The following is a 27,670-nucleotide window of genomic DNA, read 5'->3' on the forward strand; positions in this document are numbered from 1 at the left end:
CCTGGAAAAAAATTGTTGAAAGGGCCACTGGAGAAAACCGGTTGAGCTTGATTTTGAAATGTATTGAGGAGAGGTGTGACTAACAGCGTGGATATTTTTGCGCGTAATTAGAATAAAATGTACACCCGCAGCAACATGATGAATTCTTGCAATTCAGGGTCACAATTTCAATCCCAAAAAGACGTAATTATCTTTTGTCTTGCCTTTTGGCAAAATGTGACGGTGTATTCTTTGCAAAGAATGCGCACAAGCCATCGATAATGTATTTTTTAATGCCACGATTAGATGGGTGTATCACAAAAACATATTTTGGTAAGTAAACAAATGCGGCCATTTACAATACGATCAACTGCCGCAAATCGAGGGCGTGATTCAATTTGGGAATCGATTTTTTTCTTCAAAGTGTTGAAGGTAGCGTCCCTAGTGGCTGCAGGGACCAGTGCACCTATTACAAACAAACGAATCGACAATAACTGCTTCGTACACGCACGATTCGAACCACACATCGTGAGCATAATTTATTTTAATGGGCAAAGTGATGCAGGGGCACCACAGTGGCTAGGAGATGTTAACTACCTCGCCTGGTTTACAGGAGGTCGTGGGTTCGATCCCAACCCTGACGCCTGCTGCTGTATATTTGGAGTTTGTGTGTTCTTCCCGTGGCCGCATGGATTTTTCTCTGGGTCCTCTGGTTTTTCCCTCTTTATTTACAATCAACGTGCGTTTAGAGTATTTGGCTGCAATACATTTCCACGTGATAAGCCACTTCCTTGAGCTATTATTTGTGGCCAGGTCGTTTCTGAAAAAGAAGCTAATAGCTGAGTGGGCCTCACCTGGTAAAATAAAATAAAAATATTCAAACAACAAAAAAATTGCCAAACTGGATATGTCATGCTGGGTAGACGCCGTGAACGTGTGTGAATCTGCCGAATCCGGTTATGCCGGCTCAATGAGGTGACCGCGACCAGTCCAGGTCGCCTCCAGGATATGGGCGGCTAAGTGTCAAACTGCATATTATGCAACGCCGGCCAAAAAACGTGATGACATGGCGAGGACACAGAATATTTACACTGCGTGCCTACAGCATGGGAGGTGGCAGAGAAAACCCTCAGGGTGCAAAGAGCAGTCTCAATTCACGAGCGACTATTACGACGCTGATGGTGACGTACGCAGGGGGTCTTAAGGAGCATGCCGACAGAAGCCAGCCTCGCAACACAAATCCTCATGATACGCCAACCCGGATGGTTATTCACGCAAGTCACATGACTACGTGGTCTGCTGTATAGACAAGCAAGTACAAAGGTGCGGACTGCATACGCTGTTGTTACGAAACTGCCTATTGTTTAGGCTGCAGTTTTTTTGCCTGAAGTTGCATTGTTATGTTGGACCGACAGTTCCTTTTTGAGTACAAGGTCACAGAAAGGGGGGGCAAGCATTGGACTTTAACAAGCAATTGGACTTTGGCAAGCAATAAGACTTTAAGGCATTACAAATACGTCCACGTCTGTGGCATGCCGAGGTTGCATTACTCCGCATGCTTTGAGAAAAAGCGAAACTCGTGTAAACGAAGGAAATCTCGCGCTGCTGTGCGAGTTTGTCGCGTGGTTGTGCGCTACAGCCCTCTATGCAGCCCGCCGATATTTCCTCCATCCTTTGATGCGCGTTCAGTTCCTACTGCAGTGTCGCTCTGAATTCAGTTTGCGAAGAAGCTCCCGGCACGTTGAGTGAAAAACGTCGGACATCGTGCCGAACAACGTGCGGGACGACACTTAAACACGTCGCGGGAGCTAAATGAACGTCATTGTACCTGAAGGAATGTCATGCTCCTAGGGAAAAAAAACAAGCGCACTCACTTGAGTGGTATGCGCCACGAGCAGGCAACGAATGACCTTTGCACAAAACTGGTTACGGTCCAGCGGCCAAGATCGGCGCAATGTGATGGAGAGGTTACAACCAGGGGCACAAAGTAAGAGTGAGATGAATGGGGGGCGGGGGGGGGGAGGGCTTGGGGGGTGGTGTTGTCGGCTTGGGGAGGCTTCGTTCAACAGGAATAGAAACTGGCGCCTGTGTGAGAGCGATGAGCCACCAGCCACAAGGTCTATGGGTAAAATCCAGGCTTCGGACACATTTGAGCCAGGTTCTCAAGAGCAACGAGCCGACGATATTCTCAGCTCGGTCACCACATGCCATCGGATACGTTGCATTACGGAGTTTTACTCAACTTGGGCAAATACATCCCTCGATGATACAGATTGTATTTCTGTCGGATGACTGGTATGTGGGGCAGCACTTCTTAAGAGAGCATGAAGAGGAAATCTCTTAGTGCTGGGTTCGAGAGAGCTGCTGTAGTATCACCCTTCTCCTCCTCCTTAGCTATTCCTTGACCCAATGGAGTTCAGCTAAAAATATGACTCAATTAGCATAGTTTGGATATAACACATAGTTTAATTAAATGTCAATTTTTAAACAGGATTATAATTATGTTGTTGAAGGTAAGATCAATCCCTGTGGGCTCATTTCACCCCAATAGGAATTGAACTAGCAATTATTCAATTAGAGGTGTGCATTGATTCATCCCCGACAAAGAAAAATTATTCCGTTTCTGGGTCATGATCGAATAATCATGGCGAATGTAATGGTCACTCATGGCAGCAGAGGTCATAATGAATCGGTTACATGCAACACATTCAAATTGAATAACGTCGCTTAAGTAAGCAATTCAACGCATGTATTGTGAGCTTAAACAGTAAAGATTAATTGGCGAATCTGTGCGTAGTTACAACTCTGCTTCCAATAATTAGTCAAACACTCCATCCGACTGCATCACCCGGCCAGAGTAATTGCACAAAGCGCTCACGAATTTCGGGCACGTCAGCCCACATGATGAATGCCAGCAACTGTTGCTCACCGACCAGAACCAGTGACTGCTGCCCACTGATTAACAGCAGTGACTGGTTCCCAATGGCCAGTGGCCGGTCAGATGGCTGGGTGTAGCTCACCATCTCAGAGTGCGGGCGGAGGTTGTAGGGGAAGATGGTGGCAGCGAGGGAGCCCAGGAACTCGGGATGGGTCCACACGTTGGCCAGGCCGCCGACGTTGTGGTAGAGGTACTGCAGGAACTGCAGCTGAGTCACGGGGTACTCGATGAGCCACGAGCCCTCCTCTTCGGCCTGCCAAGGCTTAAGGAGGGGAGCAGGGACAGGGGAGCAGAAGGACACCACAAAATGCACCACCAATAATATCTGTTTCACCAACGATCAGCGAGGCGTGGGACATTGGATCATCTGCTTTAAAATATTCGCTAAAAGCTTCGGGACATTTTGAAATCCCCGGATTGTTTCCCGTGCGTGTGGTTTGTTTCGCCGTGTTTTTTCGGTTGCTTCCTTTGCCATTTTTTTTAAATTAGGGAAACCTTCCTAAATGAAGGTGGATGTGGCTTTTTAAAGGACTTTGATATATTGTCTCCAACGATTCAGTCACCTCTGAGTAGTGTATCTTGGTGCTCTAGCTGTGTGAAAGTCACGTGTAAAAGCATTCTCCAGCTTGAAAAGTGCTCGACCACGGAAAGAGCAGCCGCCGAGAGCATGCGCCAAATTCTCCGCGTTCGCAGCACAAACATTAAACGGTCAATCATCGAGCGCACGATTCGTGTGGCACGTACTTACGTTGTTGAACTTCTTCCGCGCCGTACGTAGCCAACCGCGCTAATTGGGGGTGCGCGTGTATCGCGAGCGCACGAATCGAAGGTGTCGACCGGCAAAATCGTCGATGCGTCATCGCAAGCACGACGTTGACTCCTCGGGGCGTGTCGAGAGCCATGGCGGCGCACCGCCCGCGCGTCACGAGAGATATTGGCACACCTGGTTGACGGTGGAGCGCAGCATGGCGAGGAGGGTGAGCACGGCCTCCAGGCACGGCGCCGGCACGGACGGCGGCGCCGAGAACACGCTGGGCGGCAGCCCCAGGCTGTAGCGCCAGATCGAGTCAAGGTCCAACTGTGGTGGAGGGCAGGACGCAAAGTCGAAGATCCCCCCCACCGTATAGCCTTAACAGACTGTTGGGGCAAGTGCTGGTATTGGGCACCGATGAGGGTGTGGGTGGCCAACACCACGCCTGACTGCCTTTATCTCCCCAGTGCTGAGAGTTACACAGAAGGTTCTCATTTAAATCTGAGTTGACCTAGGAGAGGCCCAGGACCATTTCAAATATTTGCCACTGTTATTGGTCATGAGCGGGTTGTCGGGTTTGTAGCGTCGTGCGCCAAACGCTGCACGTCAACCGGGGGGGGGGATACGCACGCAAGCACCCCAAGTGTGTGTGTATCAAATTCCGCCGTTAACCCTTTGATGAAAGCACGCACTTGCTGGCAGGATAGGTTGCTGCAATCCAACGCTGCTTGCTTTGCTATGTTGCATTGTCTTTATTTATAATCACAACTGCCTCTTGCCGAGATTCAGACAGCTCGATCGAGGGATTGATTGATTGGATGGAATGAGGGGGTGTGGTTGCAAAGCTTTAATGAATAAAATACTGAATGCTTTTTTTTCTCTCACAAATGTTTCGTTGTAGATTATTGGCATGACATTCCCGAAATAGTTATTGAAGCAGACATAATTTAGCAGGCTATTCTTGAAATTGAATTCAACGATACAGCCATAAAGCAAAAGAGAGGTACTGTACATAAATGATGAGTGTACAAGAATCAACATAGCCAGACAAATAGGTGACAAAGAGATTCACTTAACACGTCTTTTTTAACCCTGCGACAAGGTGGACATATAAATCTCGCTGGTGCGTGTCCAACTCAACACACAAATTTACCCCGGGCCCAACTTAGGCACTGAAGAACGTATGAATCCAATGTCTCAATGGGGTGGGGTTATCAATGCTTTGCGTGTGTGCTGACATACTGAACGTATGCTTCACCAATTCAATGTTTCCACTTACATTCCAACTGTGCCGTCGGTGTCATGTCACCACGGGGTAAACGAGTTTACATCGGAAATCTCACAGACAAGCACGGCACCTCAATTAACCCACTCAAGCAGTCTCCTCAGAAGGCCTCTTCATGCAAACTGGCGCTTGTTGTACGTTTAATGAAACTGAAAAATTGATTTCTCATAGCTGAAATTTTTTTTCACGAAAAAAAACCCCCAAATATAATTTATGACTGGGGGTAAGGCCATCGGCTCGCATCACTTTGTGAATCCAGTTTCACGAAACGGTGGCTGAAACCCAGATTCGAACCCAGCGTCCATGTACCCCACCGCACGCTTAGCTCACTCATCGGCAGCATTTCAGACATTCGCCAGGGCTACTTCGAAAGCTCGCCACTGGGCTCACCAACCTCGACGTCGCCCGTGCAAATGCTGCTGGTCAACTCGAACTGCCTTTTGTGTTTAGTTCGTTGTCCTTCCACCGTGCCTCCGATTGGCATGGTTGGCTACGTACGGTGCGACAAAAGTTCAATATGCAGTAGAACCCCTCTTAACGACCACCCCTGTTGACGACTAATCGTGTAACAATGGGCCTCCATTGGGCCCAATGTGTCCGCTTGCCGACCTTTCCCCTGTTAACGACGGACTGTTGTAGGTAAAACTAAGTATGAATTAATGCATTGATTAACCATGTTTCTCTTCATATTATGTGTTTATAATGTTGTTTGTATCTCTATGTATTAATATCCATTGTGTTTTGGTTCAATGCTATCGGAACAAATTAAGCCTTTAACGTGTATTTCCTTTGCTCGCTTAACGACCAAATCACTTAACGACCGGTTTCGTGGAAACCAATTACCGTCGCTAAGAGGGCTTCTACTCGATATACATCCCCCCCCCGCCCCTCCTCGTAAGAGAAGAAGCGTTCCGAGCCGCAAGCCGGCCGGCAACCCCCCTCACCTGCACGTTTTCGGGAACGGAGGTGATGGGGCGGTTGAGGAAGAGGGCGAGCAGGAAGAAATAGAGCTGCGGGAGGCTGGCGTGGCTGGGCAAGCACGAGAGCAGCACGGAGAACCCGGGGAGGAGGCACGCCTCCGAGTTGATCTCGCGCGGGATGACGCCACCGCCAGGCCCCCGGCCCACGTTGAACCCTGGGATTGCCGGTGCAACGATCGTCGTCAGATCGACGGCCAACAAGGCTCTCCGGGGGGCGGGGGGGCGGGGGGCAGGGGTCACATAGCTGCAGGTGCTTTCACTGATGTCACTGCGGCTGATTTGACCGAAACTCACCGAGATCAATTCTAAACTCATGGCGAGAGATGAACACGTTAACCTGCGGTGCCGTTCAAGACAGCTTCATCACCTGTTTTTTTTTTAAACAGGGGAATGCTCCTTAAGGCATCGTTCCAGGACCAAGGGGTTTCATTTCTGTCCAAACATTGAGCAAAAAGGTCACCGATTTTGATCTAACAACTGGTCCCACTTCCATGGTGATGCTCACCGCTAAAATCAGAATGTTCTTTTATACTGGATGAATCTGATGAGCTGTAAAGCTCCTCTGTGGAAAAGATATCCGAGGCCCTCACCCAGGACGGTCGGCGTTTGCCCGCTGACCAGCGCCTGCGTCAGGTCAAGCCACCCTCCTCCTGGCGAGCCCTCCTGGAATCGCCGCAGGATGCCTCCGTTGCTAAGCAAGGACACGAGGATGCGCATCGCCACGGTAACCGTTGCCGGATGCAGGTGGCCCTGCACGAACAGCAGCAGCCAGTCGAAGCCCAGGATTCGCAGCATCTCCTCGCAGGCCCTGCGCCAGGACGGGTACGGACCAGTAGGGGGGTAGGGGGGGGGTTACGGACGTGGATAAGGTGGAGGGCGGCTGGTGGAAAATTTTAAGTCACCACAAATTCTGGCGACAGTCATGAAATAACTGCTTGATATATATCTGCATTGAAAAGTCAATGAAAAGCTCCGAGTTAATGCATATTTGTACATGCATTACACATGAGTGCATTGCATGACTTCCACAGCCTGGTGAAGAAACGTCGTACAAGCCACATGACCCGCGGGGTCTTGGGGAGGCCCATCGTGCAGCAGTGGACTGACAAAAGGGCTGCACGTGTGCATGCAGTGTCTGCTTTCTTTTCCCTTCGTTTGTCTTTTTTTCCTGCTTGTACTACGGTTGTGCTAATTGCATCTTCTCCTGAGAAGGAGTGTCCATTGGAAAGAGCTTGCAGATTGAATTTTTTTTTTCTATAGAACTGTTTTTTGTTGTTGTTGAGTTTGTTGTCCTTCCCCTGCGCCTCCGAATAGCACGGTTGGCTACGTACGGTGCGAAATGTTCAACACGCATACATACAGAGCAGTGCATCACCCTGCACTACAGAACGGCTTCTTCAATGGTCCCTTCACGTTGATCTATTTTAACCACACGCATGCCCCACTACAGAGTCATGTTTATTGAATGGCAGTTGAAACTGATATTTTAAAATTCCTTAGAGATGGAATGTGGCCAAATTAAGTGAAAAAAAAACTGTTGTTTTGTGCATTCATTGATTATGATCAGGCTGCGATCATGAACGCACGACAACTTGGAAATCAGGTTTAATCACGGGTGACTGCCTTCATATTAAAACTCAATATCTCCGCAATACAGGCCCATTGCTCTGACCCCCTGTGCGACACAGACATCTGTGGTGTTTGCATTATTTATAGATGAAAATTGAAAGAAACAAGACGTAACCCTCTTGAAAAAAAATCATGTACACAACAGGATCCATAATAATGTTTTTTTGGGTTAGATCGCGTAAATATAAATGTGTCGTTAAACCCGCCACCACCCGACACAGCCAATTAGTAAGGTTTGTCACGTAAACAGAACACGCCAATTCGTTACTAGTACAGCAACACGGGTGTGTTGAAGAGTAAATCCACAACATTTACAATTTGAGTACGACGTTTCGCCAGTAATTACAACGAGCATCATCAGGTGACAGCCAGTTTGCGGAAAAATCCTCCTGTTTGTGGTGGTGGGTTTAACGACACATTGACATTTATGCAATCAAACCCAGAAAAACCTCTATTATGGACAATATTGGTCGCGAAAGCCTACGCGTTAAACACACAACATGATGTTTGTTCAACGGATTTGTACGTGGCTCACGGTTGGCTTAAGAATTCCTTTTCGGCAGAGGTGTGGAGTAAGTCGAGAAGGACCTCGAGAAGTTGGTTGCGGAGAAAAATATTGCGGGCAGACACCAAGCCTGCGCCATCCTCCTCCATACCTAGACGAATCGACACAACAGCAGCCGGCGACGTTACACAGAGCCACTGTCTCACAACGATGAAGCTGTCAATCTCATATTTCGCTTTTTATTACACACATATGTGATGACCGAAATTCACAAACACTCACCCGAAGCTAACGTGTAGCATAACGGTTATTACAAAAATAGGCCAAGGTCTTCAATTGAAGGAAAGAGGCCTCCATACAGTGATTGGTCGGGGAGGTAGGCTTTGAAGTGATTGTAGGAAAAGGGTTTAAACGAAAAACATAAGTGGAACCCAGAGGCGACGCTTGGGATCCCTTCGAGGAGAAGAACAGGGATTGGCTAGGGGAAAAACAGTGAGGGAACATTCGAGAAGAGGGAGTGCTGGAATGATATAAAAGGGCAGAGCACAAGGGGAGGGGACATTCGAGGGAAGGGACGAGCTTCAAGAACAAGCACGAAGCCCGGACCTCGTGTTGTTACTGTGTCAACAAAAGAGGCTCCTAGTAGTTCGTCGTTCGTGTCGTTTCACATACGTATATTATAACAACAAAAACCAGCGGGGCGCGTGAATTACTGCGAAACTTCCACGTACTTTCAATGTCGATCAGAGCATCGTCGTCCTGCGGTTCGTCCGCTCTGAGCTCTACAAACTTTTCGGAGACGGAAAACGTCGGCAACGTGGAGGCGAGGAACTGTCCATACCTGGGTGGTGGGGGGGGGGTGGATTTAAAGATTATTTTGTTTCTTTAAATGGATTACCACAACGTTTGAATTATGATAATCCGAATTTAAATTAAATTGCTCAGACATTTATCCATACCATTGCCTTGAAAGGAAAATATATATATGATTTGCAACATTTTTGGAGAATGGCCCTTTCTTCTAAGCACATTTAAAAATATATATCCTTTAGAGAAGGGTCATTTGCCTGAAATGCCACCTATATATTTGTCCTTTTTAAGGCAGTGTTGTTGACGAATGTGTATTTTTTTTTATCAATTGTGTTCGGGCACCAATGCCAATAATTTGTCGAATTTTAATGACGTCTGTGTATGTCTGTGGCTGTGTGTGCTTGTACGTGTTGTTTGGGTGTCTCCTGGGTCTATGTGTGCGTGTGTGTGCGCTGACTTTTCAAGCATGAGGAGTTGCTGCTGACCAGAGCATGTCGTGGCTGCTGGGGAAGCCTTGCAGGAGGAGGCTGAGCAGGCGCGCGATGGACATCACAGTGGCCTTGGACAGGGGCAGCGTGTGGTCCTTGAGCACGTGCAGCAGCTTAGGCACCAGCTGCAGCCCCAGCATGATGCGCCGCAGCTCTTCCACATCGCTGCATAAAAGCACAGGGTGGGTGTGTGTATAGCGATGGACCGAATTGACGTCAATAATTATTTTCCAAACAGCACAGAAACGCGTACAAAGAGCACTCGGCCTCAGGCATTATTCAGAAAAGCTATCAGCAGCTCCTTAAGAATTGCATTCTGGTTCTCTTTGTCTTAGGTCACCATCAAATTCATTTGAGAAAAATGTGATCGACTGACAAGCAGAGGTGAAACAGAAACACAACGGTAAAGGCCGGAAAACCATTCATTGGTGCTGTCCTGGCTGCCCCGGCTGCCACCGGCTGCCCCAGCTGCCCCGGCTTCGCTGGCTGCCCTGGGGCTCATTGTTATTGTTTCTGGGCCCTGGTTGCTTCATCGTGGGTTGTATCCGTGGCATTCCTCTCAAGCCTCTTTCCCATACCCCGTTTGACCAAAATATTGTTTTTCTCTTGAAATACGATTGCATTCAGGCCCTAACCCTCAACCCACAATATGTACAGAAATATCTGCAATGCGACACTATCAAATCTGTAAATGACGTGAAAAAACCCATCACAACAGAATAATCGTGCCGGCTGTTATAATAGTAAAAAAAAACGAATAGCTTTTCCTGAAAGAATGCATTGTTGTCCTTGATGGTGAGCGAAGATAATAGGATGACAATACACTTCTCGAGGAAATGCTGCTGCTGGTTTTTTTTTGCATGCTCGCAAAGGCTGTGTGCATTTTACCACACGTTCCTCATCCTGAATGAAATGCTACGCTCTATCCGCTGTGCACTACACAGTGCGCATACCCCCTGCAATAACCCCCCGAGTGCGTGCGTGCGTGCGTGAGTGAGTGCGTGCGTGCGTGCGTGAGTGCGTGCGTGCGTGCGTGCGTGCGCGCTGACGACAGTTGCCGAGGACGCGTAATTGCGTGTACTTTAATGAGCGCCCGTGGGGAGGGGGGGGGGCGGCAATCCCGGGAAAAAAAAGACCCGACCTCCAGAACGAGGGCGGAACACGGGCGCGGCAGGAAATGAAGCCATTCACGAGCTTGATTCATCGCGCGCATTCCTCGCCGAGGCCCCGCCGAGAGCTGTGGTAACTCAGAGAGCGCCACGGTGGCGAGATGTCAACTTCCTCGACTGGTATACAGGAGGTCGTGGGTGTGATTCGGACCCTGATGCCTGCTGCTGTATATTTGGATTTTGAACTGTTTCTCTCCCCGTGGTCGCGTGGATTTTTCTCCGGGTCCTCCGGTTTTTCCCTCCGCATTTAGAAGCATGCGTTTAGATTATTTGGCAGCTACACATTTCCACATCATAAGCCACTTAGTTGATCTATCATTAGTGATAGCAAGGCCGCTTCTGAAAAATGCGTATATAGCTCGGTGGGCCTTACCTGGTAATATAACAATTGTTTAGTTTTTAGTTCAGTTTTACTTTTTGATAAAATGGGAATTTCAAGGTGAAAACCACAATTCACAAACGTAGCTTTTGTGCTGTACAAGCAAGTGGTAGAGCGTGTTTATATGCAACGTGGAATAAGCAGCCATGTGTTCACATACTAACCCTTGAGAGTATCTAATTAAAGTTATGTATGTACAGTGCAGTGTAAATAACACGAATAACAAGTAAGTGAAATACCATAATCTTGTCGAATAATGCCATGAGCTTGCTATTCTTTTAGTGATATTTTGTTATTTATTTTCCAGTGAAACGGATCCCATATAAAAAAAAAGTCTGTTACAACTGCAAACTGCATCTCTGGGCTTAAACTCTCAGACCATGTATGTATAAGGTCTATCCGAATAACTGGAACACAGTGGCTTTATCAGAACTGCCTGCGAGAGACAAAGCAAATGTAATCCGTGCAGCTTCCCGACGGGAAAACGGGTCTCATGACTGCCTGGCACTACTGCATTACAATCACACACGCATGGGTGGAGAATGTACCATTTTCCACCGGGTTTTGGAAAAATAATGTGAATCTCTCAATCTCTCCATTCCCAGCGTTGGGGGGCGAAATTGCCACGGGAATTATTTTCCGGACATTGCGATAAAATGTGAACCCTGGCCCCTTTTGCCAAAGCACTCCAGTTGCCAATGGCACCACGAGGACAATCCGCGTGAAAATGTAAGAAGAAAAAAAACCCTTCCCCAATCTGAAGGAATGAGAAAATCACCGCTTTTGACAAAACGAGTGGCAAATGGAGCAGCGAGGACAGATGCCGTGGTTCCCACAGCCAACTGGGAACTCGGCTAGGCAGCCCGTGTATGGCCTTGGGCTGTTTCAGAATTTGTAGCACAGCCTAGGCTGTCTGTCTCCATAAGCCTTGGGTCTAATCCATCCCAGCCCCATCCCTACATCCCTCTCCCTACGCTCCACGACGACCCTGTCGATGTCAGAGAAGGTTTAACGCAGGTTTTAGTTAGGCTAGGTGCTGACGTCGGCTAAAATCAATGACGAGTAATTTTCGTCCATTTCCCTCAGCAGTAAGGTGGCTCTGAAGCTGAATTAAGCAAGGGATGCCAGTGGACGTCAAGACCGAGAGTGAGCTCAATGGTACACTCGGTGCTAGGTCTGGCACCTTATTCCACCATGATGGCGAGTATTTGTCTGCTGTACATTTCCACATGGCAAGCCACTTCTTTGAGCTATCATTTGTGGCCAGGTCGCTTCTGAAAAAGAGCTTTAAAGCTCAGTGGGGCTCACCTGATAAAATAAAAATAGGATTCGTTTATAATTTTGTTTATTAAGGCTGCCGTGGGCACTCAGGCTGCGGATCCAAGGCTAGCTTCCTAGTTGCCGTGGTCGTGTTACCTGGACTCTGTGAGGAGGTCAACGAAGTGGTCGAGGAGCGACAGGTGCAGGTCGTACGGCGAGTGGAACCATATCTGCCGAGAAGCCACAGGTGAGATCAAACTCACTGAGGTGCTTAAGTTTGGTTTCACGAGCCTTAGGCTTTTGTACTTGTGCACAACAACATGATGAATCACGATGCTACGACCCCCACCTCCCCCCATAAACTTCCTCATTAAACACAGGTCTGCGCATACGGTAAAATTATATTTATATCACAGCGGTTAAAATGTAGTAAGTCGGCACAGTGGGGAGTGAAGGTGCTGCATCTGCAAACAATCTCAGTGGGAAAAAAAACAATGCTAGGATCAGTCCCGTCAGCTCCTACAAATGAGCCTTCAAGGCTTTACGTGGCTTAAAAGAACCTTGCTGTTTTTGTTCCATACTTTACGGACAATTTATTAATTAACTTTCACCTATTATTTGACCGCTATATCAGCACAGCGTTATAGGCGGCCCCCTGCAGAACACCGCCGTCCAATCGACGGGGAGCAACAACGGGTCGAAGCGCGCCGCCGCTCTCCCCCGCAAAATCGCGCGCCTCCAATCGTCCTCGGCGTGGGCGACCGGGGCGGCGCCGTCGAGTTCACCTGCAGGTCGGTGACCAGGTCGCGGAACGCGGGCAGGCAGAGGCCGCTCAGGCTGTCGCGCTCGCGCCCGCTCTCCACCGTGCCGGCCAGCGACAGCGCCAGGTGCAGGCTGTGCGTGTTCAGCAGCGACCGCTTGCGTTTCAGCAGCATCGCCAGGAGCTGGAGGGGGGGGGGTGGAATCAAAGAGTGACGCGTCAAGGGGGCCGAACGACGAGCGTGGCCCTCGGTACCACTCGCGCGCGCGGGTCGAGGAGGCTAACGAGGTGACTTCGAAAGGGCGGTTCTGGGACGTCACCTTTTAGGGTAAGGTTCGGCTCCTAATCGGTGCCCCGCTCGCGCAACTTGCTCCGACAGCCTCGGAGGCTAAACGGAGACCTTTACGCACGTGCGCCGTTCAAGCTGACCACCTTGGGCAGTGAGCATTTTTGGTCTCGCGCGTGAACATTAATACAATCGTTAGATTGCTCTAATTGTTTTGATAGTATTCTGTAATTATTTAATGATTGCAAGTAAGCATGTGATGATTCAATCGCCCACACAATTCGAAAGATTTTCACAACTGGGATAACAATTCAAGTCATTGAGTGTTTTCTTGGTTTCGCTGTTATGGACTCTTTTATATTGTTTCTCATTAATATGCTTCATTCGTACAGTTTTGTCTGTCGCTCCATTCACTTAAACTATCGATTCCACGCGCACCATTTAATGCGTGCATCAACGAGCATAAGTATCACTTCATATCGCCAGGCCAACCTGTCACTCCGCGCCTAGTTGCAAGCAACACAACCAAGGCCCAATAAATCGGTATCATCATCACGATCCAATGGCAGACAGCCCGTCCACTGCCCGTTTCGTCATTCGTTTCCAATCGGTGGCCGCACCTGGTACCCGCGGATGCGCTCCATCTCCCGCTGGGCCAGCTCGCTGGCACGCACGGCGCACACCAGGGCCTTGGTGGCAGCGTAGAGGGCCTCCACGTCCCCCGCCATGGCCAGGAGGCCCAGCAGGAGGGCTGGCCCGCCCACGCACTGCAAGGAGCTCGCCACGGGCCGTGCGGCGCTTCGCCGCACTCCTACCGGGGTGGGGCGACGCGCAAAACCACCGCCGCATCGTCACGCCGCCGCTCGCACTGACCAGCCCAAAGGCTCCTCCCCAACTCTATAGAGTCTTAAAAGGTGTATTGACCGACATCTGAGATTATTAAAATACGCATATATTCGTAACATTTTAGTGAAATATAGGAAATCGGCATCGAGTGTATGTACGTGTGTATGTTGAGCTCCTTTCGTGCCGCACGTAGCCAACCGTGCTCATAGGAGGTGCGGAATCACGCGACGAAGCATCTGTTCGGAACTCCCGCGGAGCAGAGCCAATGGCCGTGCCCCTTTTGTGGAGTTTTTTGCATATGTGGGGGATAACTGGAGACATTTGGATAAAAGCCATGGCTGCTTCAGGGTCCACACAGATGGGTTCACGAACTGATTAGCCGTACTGCCATCTGCTGGCCCCCTTGTATCCCAGCGGATTTAGATTTTTCACAAATCTGCGCGATTTACCGTCCCTTGCCTCCAAAGCATCGGCTCACAAGTTATTTCCACCACGCCCGGCTCAAAGGTAAATCGCCGGATCACGCAGTCACAGTCCTTTATTGCATGACGTGAGAGTCAACAGAAACTACAAGTTATGGTTTACACAAAATGTGGCTCACCCCTGACGTAATGATCCACACAAAGGCTGACAGTGAAGTTAACAATGACGGTCACAGGAAGTACATTGGAAAGGCCGTTGCAAAAGAAACATTTACATTTTGTACATATTTGCGGACTGATAACAAAAAAATGCTTTCAGGATGGTAAAAAGAAACGTGTGACTTGGTGAATCTAACACCCATTGCCACATTAAGAATTATGAGGGCTGTAGAGAAACATAGCAGCTGTAAAAGTAGATCGTGAGGCAAGGGTGCAGGGTAATGCGAGACCCAGCTTAATGACAAGGGACGGTTTAATGCGGCGTGCAATTTCCCTCGGGAAAGAGTGGCACAAAGCGTGCAGTGTTACTAATGGAGCAGAGTGTCACGTGGACGGCAGGTGTCACGTTTGGAGAGGTGTCACATTAAGAAACGATACGTTGTGTGACTAGAGGAGCAGCGTGACGTGGAGAATAGCGTCAGCCAGGGCAGTGTCACTTGTGCAGCAATGTCACACGGGCTGCAGTGCAACTATGGGAACACCATCGCACAGAGTGCCGTGTCACGTTAGGGAGCAGTGCAGGATTCCCTCATTATTCACGGTGCGGGATACGTTCCGGAGATGCTCGGGAATAGCACGTTTCACGGATAACGATATTGGCCGACGAATTACCTTAAATACATACGTGAAAATAATAAATGTCATCACTTTCTGTCTCACCACTTAATCTCATCGCTTTTTTTTCCTCTCTCCTCTCTCTCTCTCTCTCGATGCAGTAGTGTAGCGTTCAAGATGCAATTCGCGGATAGCAGGTTCGTGAATAATGAGGGAATACTGTATTTATTGCTGCACGTGGGTTATATATCATGTCTGTCTGTCCAAGGACAATTCATCACGTGCTCAGGAACGCTACAAAGCGAACACAATTTCAATTTAAAAGGCGTCCGTCTACGTGCAACCGAATCTCAATATGCTGTGCAAAACAAGCAAGCTGTGCGCGTTCGTCGACCGTGGGGAAAAGATGGGGGGAGGGCGGCGGGGGGGGGGGGGGGGTTAATGTTTTCATAGGCGAGGCAGGGGAAAGCTGGAAGAACGGGCAGCAGGGGGGGAATCATCGCGGACGGCGAGTCCGTGACCAACGAGGGAACGGCGCGCAGCCGCGGGGCAGGGGCTCAGCCGGCCTACGGGCTGCGCGTGGCACGCGGCGCGCCCGCGTCAAACGGGCCGCGCCGCTCACCCAGGTTGCCGATGACGGCGGCGCCGATGGTGCGCGAGGGCCCGCCCAGGTGGCCCGACGCGTTGTGCAGCAGCATCACCGGCGTCACGTTCTCGTTGGACGAGAGACCGATCTGCCCCCCCGCGGTGAAAGAGAAAAAAGAACGCGTTGCTCATTAAAGCTACGTGGCTCCGTGGGCCCTACCTGGTCAAATCAATTAAAATAACGTTTCGTTCAGTTGCCTCTCCATTCAAAGGTGGTGCCTTTCAGAGGCCTGCAGAGGCATTGTTGGGTAAGTGTGCCGCGTGTATAAGGCACAATGCGGCAAAGAATAAGAGTGGCCAGGCTGACACAAGATTTTCACGGATTTTTTGTCTCACAAGTTTCGTCCTAACTTATGGCCATTCTCCAATGTGTGCTTAAATGCGATCTGTACTTTCGGCAGAGAATGATTCACATGCCTCACAATTTGGTGAACTGTCACAATTCCTGGTTGCCATTCAATTTAATAACTTATTTTTGCCTCATTTGTAGTCTATTATTTCACGTTGTTTGTGTCTCGTTTTGTACACTTTTATTCACTCCTAAATGTGTGATTTGCACAAATCAAACAACAATACATTTCCTCTCACGTGCATTGTGCAATCGTAATGAATCACTGCGGATGGATGCCTGCCTGCCTGCCTGCATGCCTACACTATATATATCCTTCTTTGCACCCGTGGCCTTGTGCCAGTCGCCAGCGAGGCCTCACCTGTTTGGCAACGGCGCGGCTGTCGGCCTTGTTGTAGGCCTTGCGGATCTTGGCGACGGTGAGCAGCGAGGCGGAGAGCGGGTACAGACCAAACGAGAGCCGCTCTTCGGGCACCAGTGACACGGTCGCTGAGCCCGATGGCTCCGACTTGCCTTCCGTCGCTGTGGCAAATAAAAAAGCCCATGGCAGACGCTTGCTCTCATAAACGTTCTCCGGTGCTTGTATTTTATAGGCGAGCGATTATACCGTGTAGGTTTTTCCCCGGTTGTGCCCCGTGTAGCCCTCTCTGATGTGTTCGCGGGCGGGAGAGCGAAATGTCGGGGCAGCATGCCGATCGACGGGCGGTGCAATCTCGGCAGCTGGCCAAGCCCGTGACCTGAAGAAGCTCCCAGCGTGTGCAGCGAAACGTCGGACGTCGTGCCGAGCAACACTCGGTGCGACGAGGAGAAAAATAAACCTTCAGAGAGCTGTGTCAATCACCGTACAGTGACGTTGTTGTTGCATGACAAAACCGGTCGTAATATGGGCATTTATAAAATATAGAATATGGTAATAGAAAATGTTGCTAAGCTTGATTAACAATTGTAATGAATGGTCTCCAATCAACCATTGAGATGCCATCAAAAACAATTCATTATTATTACTCTTATTAACCAAATTAAGTTATTTATGTAGAACCAGGTGGTAATCAACTGATAACCAAAGGGGCCCGCTGATAAAATAGACAGTGGCATCGCTGTCAACCCATACGATTTACCCGTATTCTTGTAAAGGGAAATTGAGTTTTCAGGCCCATACGGCGTACAGCCATTTCAATACGGGCTTTGTAGGGTGAACGCTGAAATTTAGCAGGGCACGGCGTGACCAATAAGGGCTGAATTGGTCTGTAATAAGTTAGGCACTGATAAGGGGTTGACGGCATGCAGTAGGTAAATGAAAACTGCTTAAAATAAACACGCAGAAAGCCTGAAGATGCAGTGGAATTAAAGGTACTACAGTTAACAACAAAAATGGATGGCTGGGGGCAGTGCCTAGAGCACATGACTCACTGCCAGAAGATTAAAAGTTCAAAGACTGGTAAACCATCCAGGTGCCAATAAAATTAGTGCTACTTTGTCAGACTTCAAGAGAAGAGCTGTCATATCGTGAAATTGCCCTGGCCGTAGGAACGTGGAATTTCCACCACCAACCGAGGGCTATCAGGATATGTTATTATATCCTTGCATTAATGAATAAAACATCCCCCCGTGTTTGGGTGAAGTGGCACAAGACAAACTTGGCGCGCAGATGGTACCTGAATGAATGCAATTTGCATACGCGTATGTACATATATATAGCACGGAGAAAAAAACAGACAAACGCAGCAACACTTGCTCGATTGAGAAATAAACCAGATGCCCGACAATATACAGTACACCACTGGATGAAGGCCTCTGCACACTGTGAAGGATTTTATTTGACCATACTTCACCAGATTGGTCAGTGTGAGTTATTAAAGATGAGTGCGGGAGCATAGAAGTACATGGTCCTGCCCACTGACAGGTCTTTGGCTCAAACCCCCACCCATCCTGTAAGATCGACAAGGTGTAATCGATTCCGCAACACTTCCCTCTGCTGCCCAACCACGTAGCCCATGTAATTTACAGCACCCGGTATGCATGTTGGCTGCCCATCCAAGCTCAACCCTGCTTTTAGCTTATGTATGTACATATTTTGAACTTCTCTCACACCGCACGTAGCCAACCGTGCTAACCGAAGGTGCGGAGCGGGGTGGGGGGGGCGAAGGATAAGAATAGCTTAAAAAGTCGTGAAAGTAACAAGACAACCGCAAATCGCGAACTCTAACGGCTCGCTCCTCCTCCTCCTCCTGCACCGCCACCGCCATGCTCACCCCTCTGGAGCACGGCCTGCATGCATCCCGTGTGGTGGACGCCGAGGCCGAAGATGGTGGCCACCGCGGCGTGGCCCAGCGGCTCCTCCATCAGGTGCACGGGCCCCACGCGCCACGCGAGCGGCGAGCTCCTCCGCCGTCCGGGCGGCGTGCCCACGTAGCCGTAGACGAGTGGTGGCGCCCCGGGGCCGCCCGCGCTACCCAGGCCTCCCGGCGTCGCCTGGATGTAGGAGAGCTGCGTCCCGCGCGCACACGGGGAAAAAAAAACGCGAGCGTCGGTGGCGCCCCTGCGGCCGCCGGAGAGGCGAGCCCAGATTCGTGGAGCGGGTGGAGTGCGATCTGCCTGGGTTCACAACGGTGGGCGTTAGTGTGGCCGACCTTGGTGTTGCCAGCGAGCTGTCCGTCCACGTAGAGGCTTGCAGAGCTTGGTTTGAGGACCCCTCGGTTCAGCACCAGTACCAGGTGATGCCACTGGCCCTCCTGGGCCAGCTCCGGTGTCACGAACCGCACACAGCCATCCTGGGAGCTGTCGTCTGCACGTGGTCAAAAAAGTGCAGGAGTGCGGACACGGTGGCGAGATGTTAACTACCTCACTTGGTATGCAGGAGGTCGTTAGTTCGATCCCGACCCTGACGCCTACTGTATATTTGGAGTTTGCGCATTTTTCTCCCTGTAGTCACATAGAATTTTTCTCTGGGTCCAACCGGGTTTTTCCCTCGAAATGTAGAATCAATAAGCATTTAGAGTAGTTGGCTGCTATATATTTCCACGTGATAAGCCACTTCGTTGAGCTATCAGTTGTGGCCAGATCACTTCTTAAAAAAAACTATTGTGCTCAGTGGGCCTTAACTGGTTAAATATAAAATAGTAAATAGTTTTAGAAGTAGTGTGACAGTGCCAACATATATACCTCTCCCTTAAGTCTTTTCCCAATTATTATTACAATTGTGCTATCCGCATCATGGGCCGGGCACTTGTGAGCGAATAATTAATGGATGATAGTTTAGTATAGAAAATGGCACACGCCCCTTGCCATATTAAACCTGCAGGCTATTCAAACTTGCAAATGGGCACACAGGTTACAGCACTGAGATGTCACATTTCTGCACTGGTGGGAAATATTGGCATGGCTCTGCGGAATGCAGAAATGCATCAGGAACCTACTAATCTGAAAACAAATACTTCTGCAAGGGGCAACACCTGTATTAGAAAAAATGCATTATGAAAGTAGTTTCTTATACATACAAGTGCAGTGGCTGACTTGGAGACGTAAGTTCTTGGAGGCAGTTCTTTAATGAACGCCGAGCACACTTTGTACAATACACAACCTACACAGGTACACACTCTGGCGTCTCTCGCTTCTACGCAACTCTACACTGTTACTAGCCTACACACAACACGAGCCGTCTGACACTGGCGGCGCTGAACGAAGACAGCCAACTACGTCGAGCAGCGCAATGTCAAGTGACAACGACAGCGGCGAAGGTGGCGATCTTCAGCAGCAACGACGACGGCGGGGATCCCACTCCAAACGACAGCCCCGAGGTCCCCTCTTAGGGCCCCTCTTATACTGTCAGCGTGGCCTGGCTCCGCCCCCGGCCACGCCCCCCTTCTGGAACCTACTGGCGGGTTCTCGACGTGTCCCTTCCGTAACCTTTCCCCTAGATCCCTCTCGGGTCTATCACGTGGCCTGCTGTGAGGCAGGGCTGCTACAAGCTGCAGATCCCCTTCCCTGCCAGCAGCCAGCGCGATCCTGCTAAGTGACCACTTCTATGTCACTGCACAAGTTTAACGTAGCCTCACACTCTTTGAGTATGTCTTAATTGGGAATGTCTGACCAGTTCCTTCAGAGCTATGTTGCAAGTTGGGGAAACTGGGAGTATCTTGAGAACACACACGCATGCTGTAACACTGAAATAATCACAACAATTTTCGTGTTTTCACATTCAGTCTAGTAATCAAACCAATAAACAGTAGGTGTAATCGTAATCAATTATTTAAATGATCGGATAGCACATCTCAGCAAGGAGCATAAACCATAATGAAAATTCCAGTCATCCTCGCAGTGGCTTTTGGCTAACCATGAAAAAAAGACTGTCACTGTACTGTGCGCTTTGAGATGCGCTTCTGCGGCCATCTGGAACGCTCTTCTTTCCGATATTAGGAAGCCACTGGAGCTATGCACTTTTAAATATAGATTGAAAACTCATTTCTTTAGAACTCCTTTTTGTGTTTAGCTCGTTGTCCTTCCCCCGCATTTCCGATCAGCACGGTCGGCTATGTACGGTGCGAAAGAAGTTCAACACACGTACACAAATACGTAAAGGCGGTGCGATAACTGCAGTCCGACGAGGGTTACTCATCCGCCGTCGCGTCTCACCCATCTCCTGCAGGAGCTGCTCACGCGTGCAGAGCAGCACGGCCTTGTCGCGCGGGAGCAGGGACAGCGCCAGGCAGGCCAGGTGGCGGTCCGAGCCGGTGGAACGCCGCACCAGGGTCAGCAGCCGCACCGGGTGCGCCTGGCTCGGAGAGTCGAGCCGCTCCACGCAGAGCCACACCGAGTAGGAGAGGCCGGACGGCGGAGGGAAGACTCGCTCGCCTGTCGCAGGAGGGACGCCCGCCGCTCAAGTCAGCGTGGCGGCGTTCCATTCGATCGAGCGGTCTACTCAAGGGCACGTTGGGAGATCGCTGAGACTGCGGGTTCCCTTTAAAATGTGGGAGCTCTGCTGAAATTATCTCCTCCCACTGTCAAGTGTTTTTTTGTTGTTGTTAAAGTTCGTTTTGGGATATACGTTTTTGTTTAAGGTGATTATTTCTATATCCATTACCATCAAGATTGTCTAGTTTTTCGAACCTTAATGTGTGAATATAATCGTTTGTGTCAAGTTTCGACGACGATTAGTAAATGCTTTATTCAAAAACAATGCTCCACCACACATGCAACAATTTACATAGAAAAGGCATCTCAGTTTAACGCCATTCCTCCAAATTCAGTTTTAACGGGGTGCTGGATTCACGACTGGGACGGTACGGATGCACGTGTGTGTGTTATTTTAGCAAACATCTTCGCTTTAAAAGATGCAATCAAATCTACAATTGTCACTGTGTTTAAATCTTAAACTGCGTTTCATTTCTCGTTTCGTTACATTTGTATCGTGTTTTCGCATATATCACTCTGCTCTTTTGTATTTATGTTCGTAAACTGAAGCCTCGTTATGACGTCCCTGCATCGTGCACTTTCCCATCTCGGTTAAGTTGAAAGCCCCAAAACAATCCTTGTCGGCACAACTCGGATCACCGTTCCCTGATTTATTGTTTTCCAGCAGTATTATTCATTTTTTGCTGGTTCCCCTGAAAAAGATTATATACTGAAGGTTCAATGTTCTTTCACTTCATTTGCTATGACATATATGCGTGGTTACGTTTTGAATATTTTAGCTGGTTGGCAACCGAGGACAGTGCAGCAAAATACATTGTCGTACAACGCTCCCACATCGATGCTCCTCATCTTCGCTCGCGCGCACTGACCAGCGTGGTGAAGCATGGTCAAATGACCCCGACAACCTGAAATGGTTCGGGGAGCCCGTTATCCAATAGTGGATTGACGGGCCGTACACAATTATTTATTTTTTACTTTGATCCAGGTCTCCTTTGCAAAAGAGACGTCTGGCCTCGTTGGGCGCTTACTTGGGATTTAAACATCTATCGTCTGTCTGTCGACTGTGACCATAGGGTCCCCTTCAACACGTTCAAAAGCAAAGACAAACGAATAATAAAATGGCATCTAAAGTCGAGCATGCATTGACGCACGCATGCACATGCGCGAACACATGCACGCATACGCATGCGTGTATGCACGGGCATGTGCATCCACAAGCACACGCGCTCACCGTTCTTAAGAAAGGAAACAAGAGGTGACTAGAGGATTCAGTGGGCATGCCCTAGGGCTCAGAGAGCCAAACTAAGGCATCCTTAGGAAACAGCAAAGAAAATTATAAATTATAAATAAATTCAAATCAGGGCAAGAGATAAATAAAATATTACAAGAATTATATACATTTTGTATTTTAGGGTACAACGTTACCAGCAGCAGTCATGAGTATCTGAAAAAGGCATTTTCTGCATTCTTCAACAATAAATCATTGCAATTGATGGGGCATCTCAACCAAAACGGGTGACAGGTCTCCTTCGCATGAGCAATCGTACGACGCGCTTGGCCATGAAGCTGCTCAGATACAGAGCCCTATTGGCACACTGCTCTAAATGTGCATAGGTTCGTGCATTCGTGGTGTGTACAACAAAAGGAAATCGTGGGGAGAGGTGCGATGGTGTCCCTCACGCAGTGCTCACCTGAGCCCATTCCACTCGTGACAGAGTCGTCCGTGGGTGAGATTGCTACACTGGACCCCCCAGGAGCATTCTGGGGGGCCAGGCTGGGCAGGAAGAGACAGCTGAGAGCAACACAAAACATAAACAAAATAAAGTAAACATCTATTATTGACTACTCTGGTTGACAACGCGGTGAAACGGCACACACACAACAAGAATATCGAACGTCAAAATGTATCATCGTGTCAACAACATGGCATGCGGATAAACGTAAAGGCAATGCATTGTTAATAGTGCCACTTAGATAACGTTCCAAATACATCATGACATGTTTGCTGCTGACCCAAAGCCCTCCACACTCATGTCGAACTCCAAGAAAGGGGGCGGCACGGCGGCCATGTTGTGGCGGGTGTGCAAGGGCGTCGTCATGGCGACCAGGCACTTGATGCGGGTGAGGGGGAGGGCGGCGCCCTCGGCTGGGCGCAGGAGGCTCCGGCTGATGCGGCAATTTTCCGGTGGCCGGCCCGGCACCGACGGATCTGCCCGACCGACGCATGCAACATTTGGCTCAGTCCGGCGCGCACCACAGCCTTAAACATCAGCAGGCTAATGAGCATGATAAATGGTGGACAAAACTTTACTGGAATATCATACGCACAAAAACAGGATGTAAATGCTGGACATTGATCAAACCAATGCTTCTTTTGTGAAATACTGTATCGTAATGTAAAACCATTCTATGTAAACAAATGTATTAAATGATTACCGGTAATGGTGGAACAGTGAATTGGAATCCAATATATGATTTTCGGGGTTTTTTTTAATGCATATTTTTTCCAGAATTAGACTAAGTCTGTTGCAAATAGAAACTATTCTTACATGTATAATGTGATTATTATAAAAGCAACAGTATTATTCTGCAAGGGGCAAAACAAGACAAGTTTTTGAAAATATGGCAAGAGCAAGTAGATTTACCCAGCATGCAAATGCATTTCTAGTTTCGACGATATACATGAGCCCGTTTGTCAATCCCTTGCTGGATGCGGGTCTCCCCATGCTTTGTCGGTTGTGGGGATAGTTTGGCCATACTTCACCATGTTGGTCAGTGCGGATTGAAGACTAAGATTATAGACATGGGAGCATAGTACATCACAACAATGGATTCTGATGCCCTGTTCTCTGCCACATGTAGCTTATATATATAGCTTACATATGTGGCAGAGAACATCTGTTTTTCACATGGTGATGCCATCCAAGTACTATCCAGGCCCAACCCTGTTTAAGTGCTGAGATTTGAAGTTGAGATTGGGCTCATTTCAGGTGTTTTGGTCTCAGGCAAGTACATCCATGGATCCACCTTCTTTATTTATAGTTAAGATGATAACACATTGGGCTTTAAGGGTCTCTTCTTCAGTCGAGACTTGGGTTCACAGATTGAATGATAGCAGGCCAACGTTTGGTTGTATGTACGTATACTGAACTTCTTTCACACCGTACGTAGCCAACCGTGCTAATCGGAGGTGTGGGGGGAAGGACAACAAACTAAAACACAAAAAGCAGTTTAAAAAAATGATCTTCCACTGGTTATCGACGATGCCCGAAGGGGGGCGAGACTGGTCTGTGAGAGTGGGCTCCGCTACCCAGCGAGGTGGGGTCGTGGCACACGTCCAGGCCCCTGTGCACACGGTGCGTCAAGAGGTCTCGCTCGTCCCACGCCGCACAGTTCAGGGGGTTCCCCAGACGCAGGAACGCCCTGCAACCAACAAGTCCGTCGTCACGACCACCGTCGCCGTCAACATCATAATCACCGTAATCTCAAGAGATGGAACATTTCAATCTCTCCCCGAACCCCAGCGGGTCTACAAATTGTTACGATCCATACTCGCCATTCGGTTATATTTTTTTACCGTTGTGGTGAATGGAGTGACCGACACCAGCTGCTACAGGGGTCACATGAAGCCATTACAAACATTTATGAATAGAGAGGCATCGATGCGTACACACACACGCACGATGAGCTGAAGAATCTATATGAATCAATGATTCCTTGTGTGCTGTGCCAGCCTTCATAGGTGCTCGCTAACAGCATTCCCCCCCAACAGTCTGTTGAGGCTACACAGGGCATCTGTCTTAGTTTTTGTTCCCGTGTGTCGTATGCGTAAACGTGCATGTGCGCGCGCGCGTAAGAAGCGTGCGTCCGCATCGTAGCTGCGTGTGCGCGCGTTAACGCTTTGCGAGCGTGCGCGAAGGCCGCCCGCCACTTGCCGTAGTACGGGCGGCTCGAGGCCGTGACAGGCGAGGCGCTCGAAGGCCCTCTGGAGCCCGTCGTGCAGGGGGTGCGCCTCGCTCGCCAGTGCGCCGCAGCAGCGCAGCAGCAGGCGCCGCGCCAGCCCGGCCTCGCTCAGCACCTGCTGGCTGCGCTCCGACTGCAGCAGCAGGCCCAGGCGGTCGACCACCGCGCACTGCAGCGCCACGGCACGCTGCACCACCGAAATCACCACCGCCACGCCACGCAAATAGTCATTAACGCGGCTGAGGAACGCCTATGGACTACTTATTTCTGCACGTGGGTTATATGATGTCCGTCTCTCCGAGGACAATTCATCAAGTGTTCAGGAATACTGCAGTGCAAACGCAATTTCAATTTATAAAGCGTCCGTCCAAATGCGACCGAATATCAATATTCTGTGCATTTTGGTGGACTGTGGGAAAAGATCGGGATTTATGTTTTCTTACGTCAGGCGGGAAAGCTAGGAAGAACAGGCAGCAGTGGAATATAATTTGCGTGCTAATTAAGACATATTATTAGATGCAAATGGTTGTTCATAGGTAGATGGAAAGAGGAAGGCCTTAAGCCTGGACTGAAAATGTGAGGATAGAATCTGAATAGTGGGTGACACAGGAAGGGAACGGAGGAAAATATAAAAAACCTAGAACCAACTGCGATGAAGTACCCTTACCTACAAAGATATTTTAAATATTATTTATATATGTAAACTAATTTAACGTATTGGATTGCCACGTTGTTTAAAATTACCCATAACATGTCCTTTGCAGAGAAAAGGTAACCTGCAAAGTAAGGTGTTAGTAAAAGTTAATATGCTTCAGGGGAAAAAATCGACTGAAAAATAAACCACAAATTAAAAAAATGGAGGAAAATTGTTTTTGCAAAAAATATATACTGATTCTAAAATTAGTAATTGTCTTATACAACTCTAAGAAGCATGGATTGCTGTTGACTCCTCCATGCACTGTGAAAGTGTGTTTATGAATTATTTCAAGTTGAGTCAATTTAATTGCCAAATTATCACAAAATCACATGCCTACACAGCATAGTCATGTAGAGCATTTGCTGCAGGGGCATTACAGCATGAATCTATATATATATAAAATTGCAGACAAACCTCGAAAAACAAGTTTAGAAACTTGCGCTTGGAATTTCTACGTGCAGACTACGGAGTTACCTGTGGGTCAGTTGCTGAGACAACGGAGGGGAGGAGGTCAACAGCAGCCAGGACGGCGCCAGGGTGCACCAGAAAGGCAGGGTCAGGGCTCGCCTGAAAGAAGCCCGTGGCCTGCCAATCGTTGGACATTGGCCTACAGGGCATCCCGTAGAGTGCCCGCCTGTGAATTAAACAAAGCCGTTCAGCCAATAATTCATTATTGAAGTAAAGCATTGATATTTGTGCTGAAATTATTCATTGATGATGGGAAACCCAATGCAGTGGTCATCCAGCATGGCCTACAATCAATTCACACTTTAAGCTGTTGGAGTGTTACAGATCCCAGAAGTTGAGCCTGGTTAGTAGTTGGATGGGATACTGCTTGGATATTGTAGGCTTGGTCTGTGAGGTGGTTATAAGATAGCAGTACAGAACTGGATTATTGAATCTATCTGTACAGAGCTTTGAGTGTTACCCCCTGCATATGAGTTTTATCCAAGTACTCTGGTTTCCTCTCACAAGCCAAACACTAAAAAATGGACCCTCCTGAGAAAGTCTTAAAACGAATTGAGGCTTTCATGATAAAAAAATGGCATTATTATTATTAACTTCAGTATTCTCTTGAACATATATGGGTGTCCATTAACGGCAGGTGATAATGGCCATATTATGAAGGCATTATGAAGGCATTGAAAATAAATGAAAGTAAGGGACTTTGCCCCCTAGTGATTATTTTTAGGTCACGAACAAACAGGAGAAACCTGTTCGGGATGCCAAAACGTTAAAAAATTTTCGAAAGGCACTCGTGAATAAATTGCTAAAAATAAACTGATGAAATTGCTTAAGAGAGCCCTCCGTGAAAGCTCACAGATAGGGCTCCAGCTGGGACCACACACGTCACCTACAATCGAGGAATGTGAAATTTCACTGAGATTTAGCGTGGTTGCTGAAACTGCTGATATTACACCCACCTGGACGACCGTAACGGCTAAAGGAATACAGTGCAACAAGACGTGGATTCACAGCGAGCATTTATCAAGACGTTGTATGGGAAGAGCAGGCAGGGTACACAAGTTAACCGATTTTGAAAATGGATTTTAATCAAAGGACGCTAATGGGAAAATATATGAAGTTAATAAAATAGCTGAAAGCGAATCTGATATGAAGAGATAGACTAGGCAAGCAATGAATCACCACTCTGCCCCAGTGCCTAATGGCGCGTTACAATTCAGGGGGGGCATCGTTTGAAGATTTGGTTCATTTATTGTCATATTTTTATCATCCCTTTTGTATTTTTTTCTGAGTTGTTTCTGTCTCGTTTTATATGGTGTCATTTGTATCGATCGTTGCCTATAAGACATTGAGTTGTGGGATTTTACAACTGTTAACAG

At 48.5% G+C, this 27,670-nt stretch overlaps 1 protein-coding gene across 9 annotated transcripts in view; it reads right to left on the reverse strand.

Moving 5' to 3' along the window:
* Window positions 1-27,670, reverse strand: part of LOC116940305 (WD repeat and FYVE domain-containing protein 3-like) — a 112,984-nt gene that overhangs the window by 50,860 nt on the left and 34,454 nt on the right. For all 9 annotated transcript variants that reach the window (XR_004402529.2, XM_032949944.2, XM_032949948.2 and 6 more), the window contains 20 exons: window positions 26,301-26,460; window positions 25,102-25,316; window positions 24,477-24,589; window positions 23,180-23,375; window positions 22,858-22,958; window positions 20,888-21,106; window positions 18,886-19,040; window positions 18,508-18,742; window positions 16,617-16,777; window positions 15,884-15,995; window positions 13,840-14,030; window positions 12,959-13,117; window positions 12,330-12,403; window positions 9,363-9,530; window positions 8,799-8,908; window positions 8,098-8,218; window positions 6,524-6,741; window positions 5,898-6,088; window positions 3,861-3,995; window positions 3,000-3,179 (listed from right to left, as the gene is read on the reverse strand). Coding sequence is in view for 8 of the 9 variants with exons in the window: in XM_032949944.2 (XP_032805835.2) it covers window positions 3,000-3,179; window positions 3,861-3,995; window positions 5,898-6,088; window positions 6,524-6,741; window positions 8,098-8,218; window positions 8,799-8,908; window positions 9,363-9,530; window positions 12,330-12,403; window positions 12,959-13,117; window positions 13,840-14,030; window positions 15,884-15,995; window positions 16,617-16,777; window positions 18,508-18,742; window positions 18,886-19,040; window positions 20,888-21,106; window positions 22,858-22,958; window positions 23,180-23,375; window positions 24,477-24,589; window positions 25,102-25,316; window positions 26,301-26,460 (3,214 nt within the window). In the remaining variant the exon portion in view is untranslated. The remainder of the gene's footprint in view (window positions 1-2,999; window positions 3,180-3,860; window positions 3,996-5,897; window positions 6,089-6,523; window positions 6,742-8,097; window positions 8,219-8,798; window positions 8,909-9,362; window positions 9,531-12,329; window positions 12,404-12,958; window positions 13,118-13,839; window positions 14,031-15,883; window positions 15,996-16,616; window positions 16,778-18,507; window positions 18,743-18,885; window positions 19,041-20,887; window positions 21,107-22,857; window positions 22,959-23,179; window positions 23,376-24,476; window positions 24,590-25,101; window positions 25,317-26,300; window positions 26,461-27,670) is intronic.

The sequence above is a fragment of the Petromyzon marinus genome, chromosome 8 (assembly GCF_048934315.1).
Source record: "Petromyzon marinus isolate PM22_M1 ecotype Great Lakes invasive population chromosome 8, UKy_Petmar_22M1.pri1.0, whole genome shotgun sequence".
Lineage (NCBI taxonomy): Eukaryota > Metazoa > Chordata > Hyperoartia > Petromyzontiformes > Petromyzontidae > Petromyzon > Petromyzon marinus.